Source organism: Camelina sativa, chromosome 18 (assembly GCF_030686135.1).
Source record: "Camelina sativa cultivar CO46 ecotype springtype chromosome 18, ASM3068613v1".
NCBI lineage: Eukaryota > Viridiplantae > Streptophyta > Magnoliopsida > Brassicales > Brassicaceae > Camelina > Camelina sativa.
The window spans coordinates 15,960,234-15,978,161 of record NC_141897.1 but is presented as its reverse complement, the minus strand read 5'-3'; the positions used below and the strand labels follow the sequence as shown (position 1 = coordinate 15,978,161).

Here is a 17,928-nt window from a genome sequence, read left to right as displayed (position 1 = left end):
TAGAGGACAATTGGAATAAAACTTACCTCAATTATAAAGATTTCTAATATAGAGAAAAAAATAGGAAAAATTATTGGAGATGATCTAAGAAAAAATAGAGTTCCTCTATAAATAAAAGAAAAAATAGCAATCTCTATTTTAGAGGTGAAAATAGAAGACTATTTGAATAAAATTTACTCCTATTATAGAGAATCTCTATTATTCACAAAAAAATAGAGGACTATTGCATTGCAGATGCCATACGCTAACAGAGTTGAACCGCAATTTGGTCTTCGTGTGCATGGGAAATCACACTAATTTAATTGGTCTAACGAAAAAGTTTGCACCTTTCCACATGCATTTTCCATGTCGTTTTTCATATACTTTATTCAACGGTCGAAAAAAATACTATATATTTCCCACAAGAATTTATATCCCAACGATTTAATAGGTTATAACGAACTAAGAGGCTAGAGTGACTATATATAGGGTATATGAAGTATGAACATATACAATGTACTGTGTTTGTTTCTTTTTGGCAGATATTGCTAAAAAAAATGAGCTTTAATGAAAAATCACGATGGCCTTCGGTTTCTTTTACGCAAGTGGGTAAAATTTTCTAGCCGCAATTCATTTTATTTAGTTTTATGAAGCTGTATTTGGTCCCCTATCTATCTCCTTTTATCATAACTACGTATCTGAATTTTTCTGTTTCTCAAGATCTTCCTTCTGAAATTTTGTTGTACCTTATAACTGAGAGATTTGTATATAATTTCTTTGTAGAGTCATGCTATATCTTTACTTTGTCGGTAAACTTTCTATAACGTGGTAAATTCTATATAGTAGTAGTATTTTTTTTTGGTCAAACAATGGTAGTAGTATAAATTGCTACATTTACATTCCACAAATAGGAAGAGAGTGACTAATTAACGCAGCTAGTGTTAACGTGTACATGTGGGATGTGGCATGCTATGAAATGTGGGATTTTGTTCTTTTTTCTTCTTTCCCTGAACCAAATCAGATTGGTTAAGTGTAGTCACACGATATTATCTCGAGTTTAATTTTTTTTGGGGTTGGAGGGTGGTGTCGACATTCATAGTGGGGTGACATTCATAAATAGAAAGTTTTGATACGTTATATGAAATTACGCTAGATATATATATATATATATATATATATATATATATATATATATATTTTTGTCAATGCATGGGACCGAAACTTTCTCATTAACTTAGATATTTTCTACAAACTTATAAATTCGGCAAACAACGGCACAAACGGCGTATGTACAAAATAAAATGTAATTAAATTGTGATCTTAAGTCTGAAAAACAAAATGTATTAACTATAAAACTAAAGCTATACCAGAGATTACCAAAATGTTTAACCTAAAATACATTGAAAAATGTCGTTCATAATTAACGTGTTCGCTATTTCAAATAATCTTAACTTCCTCTAACTATATAGTTCATAATTGTCTTTCAATTTTGTCAAGTCCTGAACAATGAAAGTGAGAATGATGAAAGCTGGAGAAAGAACCAAAATTCTATACATTAAAAGCGACAATGATGAACCGGATGAACCGGAGATTATTCGGACATACTACTTTAACAACCTTCTCATGTTTAAGGTACATACTGAAAACGAAAATGATAAAAATTAGGCAAGGATGGAACTGATTAGATAGCATTTCTATTTATCTATTCTTCACTTTGAGCGAGTGTCGGAGTGCTCTCAAAATATCAACGTTCCAAAAATCTCCCGGTTTACTTTTCGTACGTATGAGTCAAATTTTAAGCCTTAAAATTTACAGTTTAGAGCTCAATTTTTTAAATTTTGAAATCTACAAATGGAAATTGAAACTTAAATTATGAGCAAATTTTATTTTTAAAACTCGACAACTTTTTTTTTTAATTGTTTATCGTAAAAAAAAAAAAAAAAAAAAAAAGAGAATGTTGAGAGACAACGAGAGTACAAGCTCACGTGATTTGGTCATGGGATCTGCGTTTCCGTAGTGCACAATCACATGATTCATTTTAGTAGTGTAATAAAAAGCCCAACCACGTGTCCCATTTAACTATCCACGTCAGTACATAGGTTCGTTATTATAGCGAAACGTGGCGTGAAGCTTTTTGTATTTTGTTAAAATGGAATACAAGAGAAGTACAATCTTATGGTTTTAACTTGTTGGTCGGAGTATGGATGGGATCAAAACTAATAGATGTCCAGAAAGGCATCTGATGATTCATAGAGATTTTTTACTTTATAAGTTTATGTAAAAAAGTACACATTTTGAAACCACTAGACATGCCTTATGATCTTATCTCTACACTAATGTTTCTGTTTTTGTTGAACCCATTCCATCCACCATCAGATCATACGTAAAGATTTTATGTACTGTTGTTATTCTTACCCAAAATCTTATAAAGGAAGAAATTAAGATATGGAATGATAAGTAATATGTGTGACCCATGTTAATAATTATTTAGAAGGTGGCAAAACACTTTCTACCCGTTAACATCAGCTTTTTGTCGTATCATTATGGAGCACATTGGCTATTTTATCATTATTAGTTGGTCCAAACCCTTTCTCCTTTTATCTATAATCAGCATTTGATAATGAATATCTAATTGTTTTATTTTCGATTATCCCCATGTTATAAACTACCACGAGCGATCATTTGCTTATCTTCTTGATGAAGGAGATAAACATACAGAAAGATCAAAATTGATAAAACACAACTATGATTATGTTGTGGGATTACAAGTATATGACTTTGGTTATCATTACTATTTCCTGCATTGCATGAAAGCTATTTTTTTTTTAATTACAAGTGAAAACTATTTTCTAGTCATGCAATGCAAGAAACATAACCCACGATTTTTTAGAAAATAGCTTTCATGCTATAGAAAAATAGGTAGGTAGTCGCATAACCTACGACTCCGTTAAGAATTCATATGAGAATTTGCTATTGGCCTTCTTTCGCATATAGATATGTATTTCTTTTAGATTTATATTGTCTTCTACTAGTTTATAATATTATGTAACATTACCAATCATAATCTAAATGTGAAAAAAGTATTTTGTTTTCGGTCTTAGCCATTCTATCTAGACAAGAAAAAAACATTGGGTTGACCTATTTACGCAGGAAAACCGGGTCGGCAGGCTGACATTTCCCAAAATGCGAACCGGGACCTACAAAATTCGAAATCAAAGTAAGGTATTTTATTTATACGTCTAATCACATTGAAAAACATGTTTACAAAATAAAAATAACAAACGACAGCACACAAAGGTAGAAGTCATTTATAACGTTAAGGGTGTAGAGAAAAAGCTGTGTGTACAACAAAAGTTAAAGAAAAAGAGAGACAAAACAGATCTTAAGGAAAAGATTTGTGTTATATTCACATTCATGTTTCCTTCATTCTACCAATTTGGACTCATTCTATTTTCCCCATTATCATCTTGATCCCCTATTATATTTACTTTGTTCACATCAACATAACCAAAAATAAAATTTCATTAGAAATATACGTTATTCATCGTGGATATTTTGAACTTTTTAGAAACGATATTTTATAATTATGACCAAAAAAAGAGAAACTATTGCTACATTCTGGAACACAAGTTATGGACTCATACGATTCCCACTTAAATAACGAAATTACTAGATTAATATTCTTCTGAAATCGTAATTTCGTATTGTGTGTTTTTAGAGAGATTATTTATTAGGCATTATATAGTATAGACCATCAATAAGTAGTCGAAGTACCTAAGTATTTGTTTGTTTTCTCATAATTGGCAAATGACGTACACTGCACCCTTTGCAATTGAAAATGACGTTCCTTATCAAATCAACTCAATAACTTGTTTAGGCAGAGCCGGCCCAAAAGCCAGGCCCATGAAGCATTTGCTTCCGGCCGCATATTTTATAAAAACATTTCGGCCCTACTTTCCAAAAGGTTTCTTTAATCCAGTGGTAATATCCCTCCCTGTAGAGTACGAGAACTCTGGTTCAAATCCAAGTGCTAGCCTTTTATTTGTTTTTTCTTCGACAGCTAATACCTTTTTCCGTTTTTGGCATAAAAAACAAATTTTTTTAACATAAGCAGCCCTTTTTTTTTTTTTGCTGGTGGCCCTCAAAAACTTAGAGACGGCTATGTGTTTAGGTGTTCCATTTCTTTATTTAACATGTTATAAGAAGCCTTAACCTTTTTTTTTTCCTTGACAATTTTTGTGCCAGGGTTTTCTGATATCCAGAAGCAGTGCGCATGACCAGACCGAGATAGAGCTCCCGGCCGGGATGGTATGCGAAACCACAGATCAGGCGAGCGCAAGATCAGCTAAGAAGCCTTTAACTTCTCCCTCATTTTAAGACTTATTAAATGCGTGCCTATTGACGCTTATGGGCCTAAGGTGGAACATAGATGGGCCAATATTGGTCCGATACATCCGTTAATCTTCGCTACGCCTCAAAAATTTGCCGATCAGTACCGAAGAGCCAAGAGATCTTGTGGATTACAAAGAAGCCTAACCACAATTAAAATCAATAAAACAAACAAAAATTTAACCAGTGATTGAAAATCAAAACGAGATAGACAAGAAACGATATTTGCATCAGAAGAGCTCAGAAAATTCCAACATATTGCCTCCAAGTTCTTATCCTTTCACTGATAATATCGAAAACAAGATCATAAAAGAGCAGCAATTGTCTTCTTGGAGGATTTGGAGGCATCTGAGTATCATCACGTGTAGAGGACAAGTTCGGTCTTTGGTCTTAACCACGAGCCATCATCACGTCCAAGTGGTCCAAACTTCTGTCACCTGAAGACATCTCTCCTCTTCTTCCATATGTTTCCCTTTGTTGGCTTCTGTAGAATCTGTCTTCTTTCTTCTGTACATGACGTTCACTAGTAGCCACTTGGTGAAGATGTAGCATAGCAACCATGCTAATGGCGAATATAGCAGCGTTTCCAAGTAGGCCCCTCCAAGTTCTTATCCTTTCACTGATAATATCGAAAACAAGATCATAAAAGAGCAGCAATTGTCTTCTTGGAGGATTTGGAGGCATCTGAGTATCATCACGTGTAGAGGACAAGTTCGGTCTTTGGTCTTAACCACGAGCCATCATCACGTCCAAGTGGTCCAAACTTCTGTCACCTGAAGACATCTCTCCTCTTCTTCCATATGTTTCCCTTTGTTGGCTTCTGTAGAATCTGTCTTCTTTCTTCTGTACATGACGTTCACTAGTAGCCACTTGGTGAAGATGTAGCATAGCAACCATGCTAATGGCGAATATAGCAGCGTTTCCAAGTAGGCCTCTCACATGGTTGAATCCAAGTGCTCTTTTGGCAAACCCGAAAGTCGAGGCAAAGGCAGTGATTACAAAGTTTGACTTCTGGCCATCGGAAGGAGTAGAGTTTGCTCCAGATGGGTTTAGCAAGGATTCGTAGAGGTGATCAGGCGAGACGAAGTGACTGGCGGTTTTAATGCTCCCAACAAATGCAAGAGCTTCCTCTAAGACTCCGTAGTTCTTGCCGTGGTGTTCAGCCAATCTCATTGCTAGTAATATTCTGCTCTGCTCAAGCCGGGCAACCGCGACATCTCTCTCTGTTCTTTGCTGTGTATGTATAGTCTGCAGAGCAAAGCGAAAGAAGTTTTACATATCGTCTTTTAGATTTCGAGATCAGTTGATAGAAGTGGACATGGTGAAAACTGACCAACCAGATAACTAAGATGAGAGGCAAAGACAAAGAACATATCTCCTATATACAAAAAAGCTTCCATACTCTTGTTCTCTGGTCTAGAGAAGTCTATAATGTGCTGCGAAACAGATTTTGTATATCTCTACTTCAGCTAACATAAGACTATAACAATCTTTATGCATATACAACCCCTGGATCAAAATAAATCTCCCAAATAGTGAATGCTCAGAACAGCAACTTCATATAGAACTAGCAAACTAGATATTCTTATCATAAAAGTGGAAGAAGTTTGAATCAGTTTTGTTCCTCAGAAGTTTCATAACAAATCTGAAACTCTTATTCGTAAACATAGCTATGGACTTACCTACCACAAGACCTAAAACCTAACTACACATAATAACCAAATAAATTGTAACCCTAAATTGCCTCAAATCGGCTTAATCGTGAGAATACAATCGATTCCAGAGAATTTGAATACTCATCTAGCTGAAGGATTTGCTTAATTATATTCAGAAATCAGCACAAACCCTAAGTGATATATAACAAAGCTATTTTCCCAAATTTCACAACACATTCGTCTCTTCAATTTCGCTTCATATCAATGGAATCGGAACAATCGGAGAAAAAAAACAGCGAGACTCACATGGAAAAACTCAAGCTGGTCTTCAAGGTTCTCAAGAGCGGTTCGAATAGCGTTAAGACTCTTGGCCTCTCGCATCGTGGAGTCGTCGTTATCGTCAACGGCGAATCCTTTGATGAAAACATAACCCGGTCGGTTATCATCTCCGCCGTTTGGGTGATGATGAGCCGTCTTCCTCTTCTCCGATCGATTCGAAGGTTTAACGGATTTTAGGAAGTGAGACCTCGAAATCAAGTGAATCTCATCGCTAAGCTTGTCATGTAGATCCCAGATTTTCTCAAGAACAGCTTCGATTTCTTCGATCTCCATTTCTCCCATTTCATTGACACACACAAAAAAGAGGAAAACAAAAAAAAACAAATAAAGCAAAAGAACAAAAAAAAAAGAGCAAAAAGTACTTCCTTCTTCTTCAGACTTTAATTGTGGACTCAAATTAAGCGCTCCGGTGAATTTGATTTCCGGATACGGGTCAAAGCCCCGTTTTTCAAAACCCCGACTCGGAAATGTGTTAAACAGCTGGCAGCACGGACTATGCACGTGTCTTTTTATTAAACTCATTGGGCCTCTATACTGCGTTGCACTGAGGCCCAAAAGCATACCCATCATCCACGTTGGTCGGTCTCACAAATGCATGTGAATAGTCAAATTGTCGCATAAGCATGGACACGTGGGCTGTTAAAAGCTGACGTGTCAAATGTTTGTTGTCCCTTCTGTTTTCTTATCTACAAACATAAGAGAAGAAACTGTAAGGTAAAAGTGTAAAACGATCGATGGGTTCAACAACAACAAAGGATGGTGCTAGTTTAACAAACATATCTGTAGAGGAGCACTTTAGCATCTCCCAATCTACTTCTCGTGAACAGGTAATGTAGGTTTTAGAAAAAAAACGTAAGACTTTGATTTTTTATTTTCATTTTATCTCTTCTCATGTAACGCAATGAGGTATAGTACTATGCAGGCCAAACAGAACAAATATCAACGGCGGCTGAAGCACTTGTAGGGAGGTCGACAACATTAACAGAAGCTCTCAAAGCGGCGGCCATGAATGTAGGTCGCAAACCGGTAGAAACCACTGACGTGGCTGCCATAAAAGAGGTGGAAGCTAGGGCTATCGGTGGAGGGGATTTGGAAAGCGATGGTGGTGGTGTAACCGCTGTAGCAAGTAGAGCGGTAGCTCGTAACAAAAAACTAGTAAACGAAAATGAGAAGACAAATCTCCGCGACGTTATGGCCGAGATCGATGTGAGGGTAACGAGAGATAGAGAAGTGACGAGTGAAGATGCGGAAGCTGTGGTTCAGGCTGAGCTCACTCATTCTCCTTTCAATAGTATTATTCCTGGTGGTGTTGCTGAATCCGTCACTGCCGCTTATAAACTCAATTCCAGTCCATGCAACACTTCTCTTTGATATTAAATTGCAATTTATTTTAAAATCTGTAATATAAAAAGCCGAAGTCCCTAGTATCCAATTTTACCAAGATCAGCTTTTGATCCAATCCTATGTATATATACGCATTATATAAGCATTTGAAGCCTATCCGATTTTGTTGCATCAATAATCAGTAAAATCCAATCATTTTATGTTTTTATAACTTTTGACGACAAAAAAAAAAACTTTCCAAAACTAAAGACAAACGTCAAAAACATGCAAGTTGTTAAAAACATATATATATATATATATATATATATATATATGGAACTGTTTAGGCTCTACGGGGTTGTTGAAGGTCCAAAAGTATATATACAGTATGTTCTCAGCAATACATCGAAAGGTCACTCTCGCTTAAGCAGCTAAATACGGGACACGTGAAGTGTTATAAGCCCACGTGTCAAATGAAGTTGTACGGACCCGTTGTTATTGCCACATACATCCCGTTTTCTTATTTAAACGAAAGACAGATAAAAATGAAAGGTAATGCAGTCAAAGAAAGAAGTTCAAAGAACTCTAGAACGATGGGTTCATCTGAGGATGGTGGAAGTTTCACCAACATCTCTGTCGAGGAGCTCTATAGCGTCTCACATTCTAGTCCCGGTGGACAGGTATAGATAATGAAGTGTATTCAGACACTAAACGGTGAAGGTGTAAGTCTGTAAGATATTAGATTGGAAATTTTGTTTGTATTCGGCTATTACGAGTTTACGTTTACAATTTATTGTGTGTTTTAGTAACGTTTTCACGTTTTCATTTCTCTTGTTTTTTTGCATGTTGTGTAAATGATAAACAAAAAAACAAATGATGAGAACCTTTTTTCTTTTTTTGCGTATAGTGTTTGCGTTTGTACATTAATACATTTTAATAAGTATTTTATAAAAACACCCTCAAAATGACTACGAACATATAGTATTTTTTAAAAAATTTAAATTTTAATTGATTTTATCATGTTATAGCTAACGACGTTTAACACATAAACTGATGTGCAACCATTTGAAATAGTATGTAGGTCCAACAGAAGAAATATCCACGGCGGCTGAAGCACTTATTGGGAGGTCGACGAAGTTAACGGAGGCTCTAAAAGCAGCGGCCATGAATGTTGGCCACAAACCAGTGGAAACCACCGACGTAGCTGCCATAAAAGAGGTGGAATCTAGAGCTGTCGGAGACAACATAGAACGTGATCGCGGTGGTGTAACAGCCGTGGCAAGTGAAGCGGTTGCTCGTAACGAAAAGATAGGTAAGAAGGACGAGAAGACAAATCTCAGCGACGTTATCGCGGAGATTGATGTGCAGGTAACGAGGGACAAATCAGTGACAAGTGAAGACGCAGAAGCAGTAGTTCAAGCTGAGCTTAATCATTCTCCTTCTAACCATATTATTCCTGGAGGCGTTGCTGAATCGGTCGCTGCAGCTTATAAACTCAATCGCAATCCATCTTTTTGATACTACTATTTCCAATATATATATCATATCATATAAAATGGTCTTGGTTTTTGTTGCATAAATAAATTACTAAAGAATAAGCTTAAACCATGTTCCATATTTATGTTTTTTTTTTTATATATATGGCCGATATTTTCTAAATTTTATTAGAATTAAGATATTGTTTAATTTAAAAAATGTAAGTTCACTGATAATTTTATTTTTAAAATATATTACACAACCGAACATCTTCACAAATTGAATAGGAAGCTTATATACCCCAAATCCAACCATGGAGCCACATTTGTATAGTCTTGACGAGCGTCAAAAAAAGTGTAATAAGGTCATAGAAAAGAAAGAAAACAAAAATAGATACCATCAAAGCATAGTCAGATAGTCTATTGGTTGAGACATTACAAATTTGCAAGAGAAAACCTCTAATAATTTAATATTTCATCACTTTGCAAAATTAGGAGAGGTCTTTTCTCCCAGTCGGATTCCATATAAAAGTTGCAAAATTCTATGAAACCACAGACACAAAAATGGTTTTAGACGAAAATATTTACTGCGTGTCATATACTAAAAGGTTTTAACACCAAGCTCTTTGACAACAAACTGGAATTTTAGATGAAGAGGAAATAAAAGGCATACTTTATGTAACAAGTTCATTTTTACTTTCACACTTAGAAGTAATTATATTTAGAATCACTAAAGAAAAACGAGTATTGATAGTACTTTAGTATAGCATTTTATGTGTTTATGTTATGGTTGGTTTACGTCTATTTTTTATAGCGTTTCTAAAATGATAAGCGCTATGAATAATAAAATTTGGTTGTCCGCCCAAATTTTAATGAAAATTTGGTTGTCCGCCCAAATTTTAATGAAAATTTTCTCCAAACTTAAGTTGTCTACCCAAAAAAAAGTTAAAATTAGTTTTTTTTTAAAAAAAAAATTGACCTAAACACTTATAAGATGCAGACAAATACACAATCTTATCTCATTCTTTCAACACACAGTTTCTTCTACGAGAAAAATCCCAACACAGAGTCTCTTTATCTTCCCATTAATTCTTGTTCTCGTCCCTAGCACAACAATTCCGCTTCAGATCTCGGATTCACACACTCCAGCCATATCATCATCTGAATCTCCTCTGAGTCTTTCATCTCCAATTCCTCAGATCCGAATCCAGAAACATCGCTTCTTGGATTCTTCCTCCATCCCCGTCATCTTTGTCCGTGTTGCCTCCATGGCTCCATCATCTTTTCTTAGATCTGTTGTTGTTTCCACATCTTAGGCAGTGAGTTTGTCCCTAATTCTTCTTGGTGTTTGAGATTTTGATTTAGGGTTCACCAATAATCTGGAATTTTGGAGTAACGCGAAAGGAGAGTCTCCAAATTACGAGAGTGGACAGATCTTTCAAGACCACACAACCACATCACTCGCCACAGGTTCGTCGGATCTCCTCTCAACCACGCTAGCGATTCAAAGTTATCAAATCAAAATCATGGTTTCTAGATCTGTTTGGGGAGTGTTTCTATCTATAATCAATCTTGTTCATCTCAGTTTTGATTCTTAAGGGTTGGTTGATCAGTGATTGAATTGTGTTCTCATATTTGTTGTAGGTTTCGATAGGTTTTAATTCAAGTCATGTGTTTGTTTAATGGTTTTTTGAAATCTGTGAATTATCTTAGTTTTGTTGATTTCGTGTTTGGTTACTTATGCTTGAAATCGTGGAGAGTGAACAGCTTTTAAGAGTGGTTCTAGATTTGATTTGTTCATATATTATGAAAGGGTGTTGTGTTATGTGCGGCAGTCGACAGAGAAACTCTCCTCCCTTTTAATTCATTGTATATCTATGTACAGTGGATGTGTGTTTCCCTTTAAAACCTTTGAACTGCTATTTTGTTTCATCTTTTGAGAATTCTTGAGTTCTTATGTGCAAGATTGTTTTTTTCTTTGGTGGGTTTCTCAGATGAAATGTCAGCTATTGTGGTTGAGACTTGTAAAGCTGGTTATGTCAGAGTAACTACAAACTCCATAGTACGTCTTAGTAGTATATATTTTCCTTAGTCTCTTGTATCTTCAGACTCTTTAATTTTTAATGTGTTCATAAATTATTGGGGCAGTAGGTGGCTTAAAGGACTCAAGGCTCAACTCACCCGAGGTACTCAAAACATGCTCTCTAAAAGCATATCACTTTGCTATATTATTTTCTATAAATTTAGATTATTAATGCTTCTTTGTTCTTCATGTGTTTGTGTTATTTTGTTGCAGGTTGAAGCTGATTACGTAATGACATCAAAAAAGTTTCAAGAGTGTGGAAAATTTACAAGTTTAAATACAAGAGTTGTTTGAATTTATTTTAATTATTTATTTTTACTTTGTAATATAGATATTTTGTATCCCTTTTTCATATAAATATAATAAAAAATTAACTTTTATAAACTTATGGCATGTTTCTCTTTTAATTTTTTAAATTATCCAAAACAAAAAAAACCCAGAAAATTTTAATTACAATAAAATTTACTGTAACAATTATTAGCAAAGTACAATTGCTATTATTGAATATACGATTGCATAGAAAAATGCTATATTTGATGAAACACAATAGCATGTTGCAAAACACTATCTAATGTGTCAGACCTATTATCGCAGACGATGATAGAGCGTTTACTAAAACGTTATCATATTGTTCGATAGCGTTTTTCCGATGCTAACAATACACGATTTTCTTGTAGTGAATTTGAGAGAAGTATATATGTACGTGTTTTCTTTGTAAAACGGTTATATGAGAATATTTCTCGTCATCCATTGGCGTCATCGCCTTTAGTAGTTAGTATTCAAACAAATAGATAGAATAAATATGACCAGAAAAAGTTTGAGACAACGAGTGTGTAAACTAGTGAGAAGGTGGTTGGTTAAAACGCATGGTGCCTCGTTAATTACCTCCATCTAAACTATACATGGTGGATTTGTTAAGATGAAATTGTTTAGGATATTTTTAGCTAGCTAATCGGGTATATCCTTCATGGCTTCATTGAGGTTGAAATTGAGAGAACATACACACGTACGTTCTTAAATACAAAGGAGCAAAGTTTTTTTTTTTAAAAAGTCTAAATTCTATATAACCAAATCTAATAACTAAAAGGTAAACCAATATAAACCAGAGATTATACTCTGATAGATATTGGTAGGTAGGAAAGACAAGAGGAGATCATTTGATGGTTTCTCCAAGAGAGGTTGAATCTTGACCTTGTTTGAGAGAGTTGTAGATTCCTATTAGACCTATATAGAGTGGCTCAAAGACTGGCCTCGACAAAGCGGAGATTGTCGATGGGTCATGGCAGTTGTGATTTTGGAATCATCTCCGGATTGATTTTACGTAGGAGGATATATGCTTTTTCAAATAAAATGTGGCTTGATTAGGTGTCCGGAACCAGCAGCACGAGGTTGCCCTCTTCTTTTTTTCTTTGAACGATAATTATTATAATTACGCTTTCCATTAAACAAGAACAAATAAATTACATGAATAAACCAACCAACAAAAACAGAACAAAGCATGAGGACCAAAACCTACTTTTGACTTTCTACAAATCTCACGTCACAAACCATAGAAAAAGAAGAGTTGGAGAACACAAAATTAATTACTAGGAGAAAGCAAAACCATTGTGGATGACAACAAACAAAATGATCGGATCCATCACGTTTTAGTGAATGAAATAAGTCAACGCCAACGCCACCAACATTAGAACATACGCTATCCCCTGATCTATCGATGTTCCTGCCAAAACACACACACACACAAATCATAAAAACACAATATCAAAATCAATCTCTTGTTTACCAATCTAGCTAGTCTTTTTTTTTGGTTTTGGTATGAATGAAAGATATGTCCTATATATAATATTAATACCGTCGCTGGTGGGTGCGGGAGCTGGCGAAGAAGATTGAGCATGAGCAATCGGCAAAAGAATCACGGAGATGATTACGAAGACGGCGAGAATCTCCAAAGGAAATTTCAGGGACGCCATTCTTTTTCTTTATCTCCGGTGATTTATTCCGGCGAAGGAATCTTTTTTCTTGGTGGTTTCGTAATATCTCACCAGAAATAAAGAAAAAAAAAATGACCCGATTGATAGAAGAACAGAGCAACCTAAACGATTTGGTTAAATAGCCAAAACGACAAAACATGCCACAGAGAACGTGGGGTCAAGACAGCTTAAACTCTCTCTAATCACTCGTTGGTTTGGTGCGTTGTCATTTTATTAAAAATTTAGAGGATTAACGAGAGTAACGGTTAATTGTGTTCTGTGTCTAAGCTGTGTATGAGAAGGATTAGAAAAAAAAGATGAGTATCTTACAGCCTGTTTTTTTGATATACTTTACTGGTTTTGTAATTTTCCTTTTCATGGAAGATCATTGTATATTAGTCACTAATTTCAACTTGTGAGTTGTGATAATCCGGTTCAGAACTAAACCGAACTAAACATTCATTAAACATTAAACATTAAACATTAAACAATCCGGTTCTTGAATTCTTATTAAAAAAATGTATTCTATTTGTTATATATATAGCTTTATTATAGGTAACATAGTTGAAGGTTATACATGTCAATATCTGTACACCTTTGCTCACTTTGGAAGGCTAGAAATGCCCTCTCAATCGAAGGAACTATACATTATGCCAGGACACCAGGTACTTGGTGGAGCGTGCGTAGGCTCATCATGTTTTGGACTGTTAAAAAATTTGTAACAAAAAATTTATTCATTCAAACCTATGTTTCAGTCATCATCAGGACCCAAAAAGCACCATAATATAAACATGTTCACGGTGAGGCTTATTCCCCAAAGCTATTATTATGGAGATGGAGGACGAGCGAAGAAAGGATCATCTCTGTTGTTATATATCTTGAAGAGTTGTTTCCAGTATCGGCATGCAAATTTTTCGCAATCCTCAACGGCTTTATAGTCGAAAATTTCCAATTCTTCAACCGATTTCTTCAAATCATTCTTGGGATCCCCATCCGTCAGAAAACTCGCTATGTAAGTTCCCCTAAATCAAAATCATTCAAGAACGCAAAATCAAGTAAACAGTTTTAACAACAGATCAAGAAAAAGGGTTTGCTAGCTAGTTACTAACCTTGCAGCATCAAACTTGTTGAAACCGATACCATTGCAGATATGGCTTGAGCTACTCAACTTTTCATCATCTGTTTGAAGCCTATACATAACACAAACCGCTCTCATACAAAGCTCGGGATCTTTACCGAAATCCGCAAGCATATCTGCCTCGTACTCCCATTTCCGCTTCTCGGGTTTCTTCTCCCGCCTCAACATTGACATGACATCCGCATAACCGGTTTCTCCATCAGACTCCTCTTCTCCGGTTTCATGATCAGAGTTTTCACTGACACTCACTTGACTATCATCATCATCATCACAATCAGCAACAATAAACCCATCCAAACTTGCGGTTTCGCTCTCTGGCTCTTCTTCTGTCTCATCATCCTCGGCATTACCAATTGTTGGGATCCCCACAACTCTCTCTGGTGAATTTGAGATCTCTTCAGAAACTCTCTGTTTCCTCAGTCTTGAGGATACTCGACGACGCTGACCACTCAATCTCCTGGAACCACTCTCTCCTTTGGTCGGTGTATCTACCATCTCTTGGTCACTTGGTTTCAAGTTCTTGAGTACTGAAATAGGTATATTATCTTCATCATCAGTTTCTGAATCGCTGGCAATAACCCGTTTCCTCTTACGACCACAAGGAGTGCTTTTGTCAGCTTCACAAGATTCAACATCTTCATCTTCATAGTTCTCATCAATACTTCTCCCCTCTAAAGCATCCATAGCATCAAAAGATTCCTTCTCGCTTCTCTCCTCTGTTTCACCAGCATCATCTTCAAACGACAACATCTTATTTACTCGTCCCCGAGAAGACATGTTATCTCTGTCTCTCCCCAAGATATAGTAGTCTTTGACCGGTGTGGTCATATAAGGTGAGCCTACATAAAAACACAAACAAAATCAAAGCAATTATACCTAAGAAGCGACACACAAGCGGATATAAACTAAAAAAACTCAATCTATGATTCTTCTACTCACTAACGCCGACCAAAAGGCTGAAACATATGTTCTTCTCACCTGAACCTTGATGATAACCTAACCCTTCCCTATTCAGAGAATCTTTATCCACTTTACAAGATTCAGTATTATCCTTGATCCTAGCTAACTCCAATCCTAGCTTCACATTCTCATCCAATTCCAATTCTCCATATCTAAACCCACCAATCTCATCTAACTTTCGAACCGTCTCCACAAGTTTCTCAAACTTTGTCTTCCAACCCTTAGCTTCTTTCACAGCCACCTGTTTCTCAATCTCCAACGCTCCGTTCACCATCATCTGCTCAAGCAATGAACTCTCCTCAGATTCTTTAAGATTCCTCAACTCTTCTTCCACTACCAACTTCTCAGATTCCAATTCCTTAACCCTCAATTCAAGTGATTCACACTCTTTGTTCTGTTTCTGCAACTCTGTTTCTAACTCGGTGTACTTCTCTTCACTTTTCAAAACCCTTTCTTCTAACTCAAGACACCGACAATTTCGTTCCACCAACTTCACTTCTATAGACATCTTCTTTAAACTAGAATTAAAACCCTAGGATCAACAAACAAGTCTCCTAATATACAAAAACCAAAATATACAAAAGAATTACAAAAACCAAAATTACATACAAAAGAATCTTAAACCGTACCTCAAGTTTCAGAACTTGTTTCCAAACAAATCAACAAGTCTCGTCGAGAGAAAAATCAACTGATCGCAACATTCTTTATTCAAATCCTAATAAACACGAGAAGAGAAGAGTAGACTCATCGTAGAAAAAAAAAAAACTTTCTAATTGCCTTTTGAGTAACAGTTACAGAGTTGTTCACAAACACTAGTAAACACGACACGGTGTCACGTGCGGACGCGTGTTTTTAGATTTGCCAAGTCGACGATTGTGAATAGAAGTAGAACCGTCTAAGTGGGCTCGCTTATGGACCATAAGGCTTAGTTTTTTATTGGCCCATTAATGAGCCATTGGATGCTGCTGCTATATGTTTTTAATTTTCAGGTACGGAGAGTTTTATAAATGGGGAAACAAAGACAAAAGAGGTCCACATTTTTTAAGTCCGAACCAGACGACATTCTTGAAGCTTATTTACAAAGATTGATTATTCTTGCATTTGTTGTCTCCTTTGAAGTTAAAAATTGATTGCTCTTTTTTACCTTCTGGCTAGTTTCAGCATAAGTTTTCTTTTTTAATCTGACAAGAGTTTTGTTCGTACCTCGTCTGTTGCACCACTCGAGAGCAAAAAAAGTAACAAAAATTTACTTGTTTTGGTAACTGGAATAAGTCAAGTCAAGTCAACCCTCGTTAAATTCTCCATACCCATGATATTTAAATGGATCCAGTTTTTTTCATGATGATTGCATTGTTGGCTAGCTCAACACTAGTAATTTTTATTGAAATATGTATCGATGTTTGAAATGTTAGGCTAGTTGATACATGAAATTAACGAAGAATCATATGAGACTAAATAACAACTCGGTTATAAAGATAAAAAACAATCACAAATGGCCAAAATATGTTAGGTTAGTTGATAACACATGCATGAGATTTACAAAATTATCAATTTGAAGCATTGAAGTTTGAATTTTTTGCTGAAATTTGATCCTACCAGAAGAGTAACAAACAAATTGAAGATGCATGCACCACATCACAAAAAGGTGCATAACCATAACCATAACCATAACCATAACCACTCATTGCGGTTCTTCTAGTAGAAGATGGGGACATGGCATTCACTTGTGGGCTCTTCGAATCTAATTTGCAATAATCATAAGTCTTATTGGGTCCCCACATATTTCCGAGAAGCCATTTCTCTTCTTCAAAATCTAGCCGTCATTATTATTTCACCCCACAAATTATTTAATAGATTACAAAAACTTATTAGGAGTTATGATCGATCAATACGATTTTAACAAAACATCCATTTATGAAGGAAAGGTATTATTTCTTGCTCTTTAATTGGCCGTCACATAAAATAGTACGTTGTCTTTATGAAATGTTTTATATGTTGTATGTGGACTGTCTCATGTCATTAACAGTGTCTTACAATTTTAAACACTGGTCCAATTGATATAAATACAAATCTACTTGAAAATAAACTGTTTCACCCCGAGGAGGATCTCTTGCTTGATCTAAAACATGCATGGCATTTTGTATCATATACTAATATGATTATGGGTTTCTATGCAAAATAGTACATTTTTAAAACTTAATTGGATTTTTAGTACATTTACTATTTATAATTAGATAATTAGTTAGGTTTTACTATTCGTGTAATAAAAGAGTTGTGAGATAGATGAGAAAGTGGGGTAGAGTGTATTATTGTGAAATTACAAAAGGGTAGTTGGATCCGTACAACTCATTTAGTGTACGGAAATACAAAAATAGAAATATTTTTAATTTATTCATATTTAATGTACTTTATATCAGCTGTACGGATGAAAATGTGTATATTAATATACATATGTATACTAAACTAGTTGTACACCTCAAATATATGTATTATTATTTACTTGTACACTTAATAAACTGTACGGATTGCATCTGTATATTTAATGATTGTACGGGTAAAAATTTGTGAACTTTATTTTACATAATAAAAACAAATCATCAAACAAAATGGATATCAA

At 35.3% G+C, this 17,928-nt stretch overlaps 5 protein-coding genes and 1 long non-coding RNA gene across 11 annotated transcripts; 3 read left to right on the top strand and 3 right to left on the bottom strand.

Annotated features, from left to right (window-relative positions):
• Window positions 1-4,576: 4,576 nt before the first annotated feature.
• Window positions 4,577-7,056, bottom strand: LOC104761339 (plastid division protein PDV1). Of its 2 annotated transcripts, XM_087499765.1 has the most exons (3): window positions 6,330-7,056; window positions 5,301-5,616; window positions 4,577-4,966 (listed from the first exon to the last, which is right to left on the bottom strand). In XM_087499765.1, the coding sequence occupies exons 1-3, from the start codon at window positions 6,930-6,932 to the stop codon at window positions 4,776-4,778; spliced, it is 1,110 nt and encodes a 369-aa protein (XP_087355891.1). In that variant the 5' UTR covers window positions 6,933-7,056; the 3' UTR covers window positions 4,577-4,775. The 2 variants fall into 2 exon arrangements, with proteins under 2 accessions (XP_087355891.1, XP_087355890.1); XM_087499764.1 differs by having other exon boundaries at window positions 4,879-5,616; window positions 6,330-6,841.
• Window positions 7,057-7,093: 37 nt separating this feature from the next.
• LOC104761338 (late embryogenesis abundant protein 50-like) lies at window positions 7,094-7,862 on the top strand. Its single transcript, XM_010484414.3, has 2 exons — window positions 7,094-7,189; window positions 7,275-7,862. Exons 1-2 carry the CDS (start codon window positions 7,097-7,099, stop codon window positions 7,731-7,733), a joined length of 552 nt encoding a protein of 183 aa, XP_010482716.1. The 5' UTR covers window positions 7,094-7,096; the 3' UTR covers window positions 7,734-7,862.
• Window positions 7,863-8,219: 357 nt separating this feature from the next.
• LOC104761337 (late embryogenesis abundant protein 49-like) lies at window positions 8,220-9,302 on the top strand. The gene is made up of 2 exons (XM_010484413.3): window positions 8,220-8,365; window positions 8,760-9,302. Exons 1-2 carry the CDS (start codon window positions 8,231-8,233, stop codon window positions 9,201-9,203), a joined length of 579 nt encoding a protein of 192 aa, XP_010482715.3. The 5' UTR covers window positions 8,220-8,230; the 3' UTR covers window positions 9,204-9,302.
• A 974-nt stretch (window positions 9,303-10,276) lies between these two features.
• Window positions 10,277-11,627, top strand: LOC104761336 (uncharacterized). Of its 2 annotated transcripts, none has more exons than XR_015589188.1 (5): window positions 10,277-10,413; window positions 10,526-10,630; window positions 11,155-11,222; window positions 11,312-11,346; window positions 11,457-11,627. It is a non-coding gene; the product is annotated as an uncharacterized LOC104761336 (long non-coding RNA). The 2 variants fall into 2 exon arrangements; XR_015589189.1 differs by having other exon boundaries at window positions 11,309-11,346.
• A 1,036-nt stretch (window positions 11,628-12,663) lies between these two features.
• Window positions 12,664-13,338, bottom strand: LOC109130550 (arabinogalactan protein 22). Its single transcript, XM_019240226.2, has 2 exons — window positions 13,096-13,338; window positions 12,664-12,963 (listed from the first exon to the last, which is right to left on the bottom strand). Exons 1-2 carry the CDS (start codon window positions 13,211-13,213, stop codon window positions 12,890-12,892), a joined length of 192 nt encoding a protein of 63 aa, XP_019095771.1. The 5' UTR covers window positions 13,214-13,338; the 3' UTR covers window positions 12,664-12,889.
• Window positions 13,339-13,926: 588 nt separating this feature from the next.
• On the bottom strand, window positions 13,927-16,132 carry LOC104761334 (uncharacterized). 4 transcript variants are annotated; one of them, XM_010484408.3, is made up of 4 exons: window positions 15,941-16,132; window positions 15,330-15,829; window positions 14,323-15,190; window positions 13,927-14,235 (listed from the first exon to the last, which is right to left on the bottom strand). In XM_010484408.3, the coding sequence occupies exons 2-4, from the start codon at window positions 15,817-15,819 to the stop codon at window positions 14,040-14,042; spliced, it is 1,554 nt and encodes a 517-aa protein (XP_010482710.1). In that variant the 5' UTR covers window positions 15,820-15,829; window positions 15,941-16,132; the 3' UTR covers window positions 13,927-14,039. The 4 variants fall into 4 exon arrangements, with proteins under 4 accessions (XP_010482710.1, XP_010482712.1, XP_010482714.1 ...); XM_010484410.3 differs by having other exon boundaries at window positions 15,330-15,843; window positions 15,941-16,097; XM_010484411.3 differs by having other exon boundaries at window positions 14,049-14,221; window positions 15,941-16,100.
• Between the last annotated feature and the right edge of the window lie 1,796 nt (window positions 16,133-17,928).

What these genes read in the sequence shown, in the direction of transcription:
- LOC104761339 (XM_087499765.1), bottom strand. Translation starts at nt 6,932, where the DNA reads ATGATGGGTATGCTTTTGGGCCTCAGTGCAACGCAGTATAGAGGCCCA. An exon ending in ACCAGCTTGAGTTTTTCCAT is followed by an intron (nt 5,617 to 6,329) that starts GTGAGTCTCGCT and finishes TTTGCTCTGCAG; the next exon opens with ACTATACATACACAGCAAAG. An exon ending in TGGATTCAACCATGTGAGAG is followed by an intron (nt 4,967 to 5,300) that starts GCCTACTTGGAA and finishes AAGAACTTGGAG; the next exon opens with GGGCCTACTTGGAAACGCTG.
- LOC104761338 (XM_010484414.3), top strand. Translation starts at nt 7,097, where the DNA reads ATGGGTTCAACAACAACAAAGGATGGTGCTAGTTTAACAAACATATCT. An exon ending in AATCTACTTCTCGTGAACAG is followed by an intron (nt 7,190 to 7,274) that starts GTAATGTAGGTT and finishes AATGAGGTATAG; the next exon opens with TACTATGCAGGCCAAACAGA.
- LOC104761337 (XM_010484413.3), top strand. Translation starts at nt 8,231, where the DNA reads ATGAAAGGTAATGCAGTCAAAGAAAGAAGTTCAAAGAACTCTAGAACG. An exon ending in ATTCTAGTCCCGGTGGACAG is followed by an intron (nt 8,366 to 8,759) that starts GTATAGATAATG and finishes CATTTGAAATAG; the next exon opens with TATGTAGGTCCAACAGAAGA.
- LOC109130550 (XM_019240226.2), bottom strand. Translation starts at nt 13,213, where the DNA reads ATGGCGTCCCTGAAATTTCCTTTGGAGATTCTCGCCGTCTTCGTAATC. An exon ending in TCCCGCACCCACCAGCGACG is followed by an intron (nt 12,964 to 13,095) that starts GTATTAATATTA and finishes GTGTTTTGGCAG; the next exon opens with GAACATCGATAGATCAGGGG.
- LOC104761334 (XM_010484408.3), bottom strand. Translation starts at nt 15,819, where the DNA reads ATGTCTATAGAAGTGAAGTTGGTGGAACGAAATTGTCGGTGTCTTGAG. An exon ending in AGGTTATCATCAAGGTTCAG is followed by an intron (nt 15,191 to 15,329) that starts GTGAGAAGAACA and finishes GTTTTTATGTAG; the next exon opens with GCTCACCTTATATGACCACA. An exon ending in AACAAGTTTGATGCTGCAAG is followed by an intron (nt 14,236 to 14,322) that starts GTTAGTAACTAG and finishes ATTTTGATTTAG; the next exon opens with GGGAACTTACATAGCGAGTT.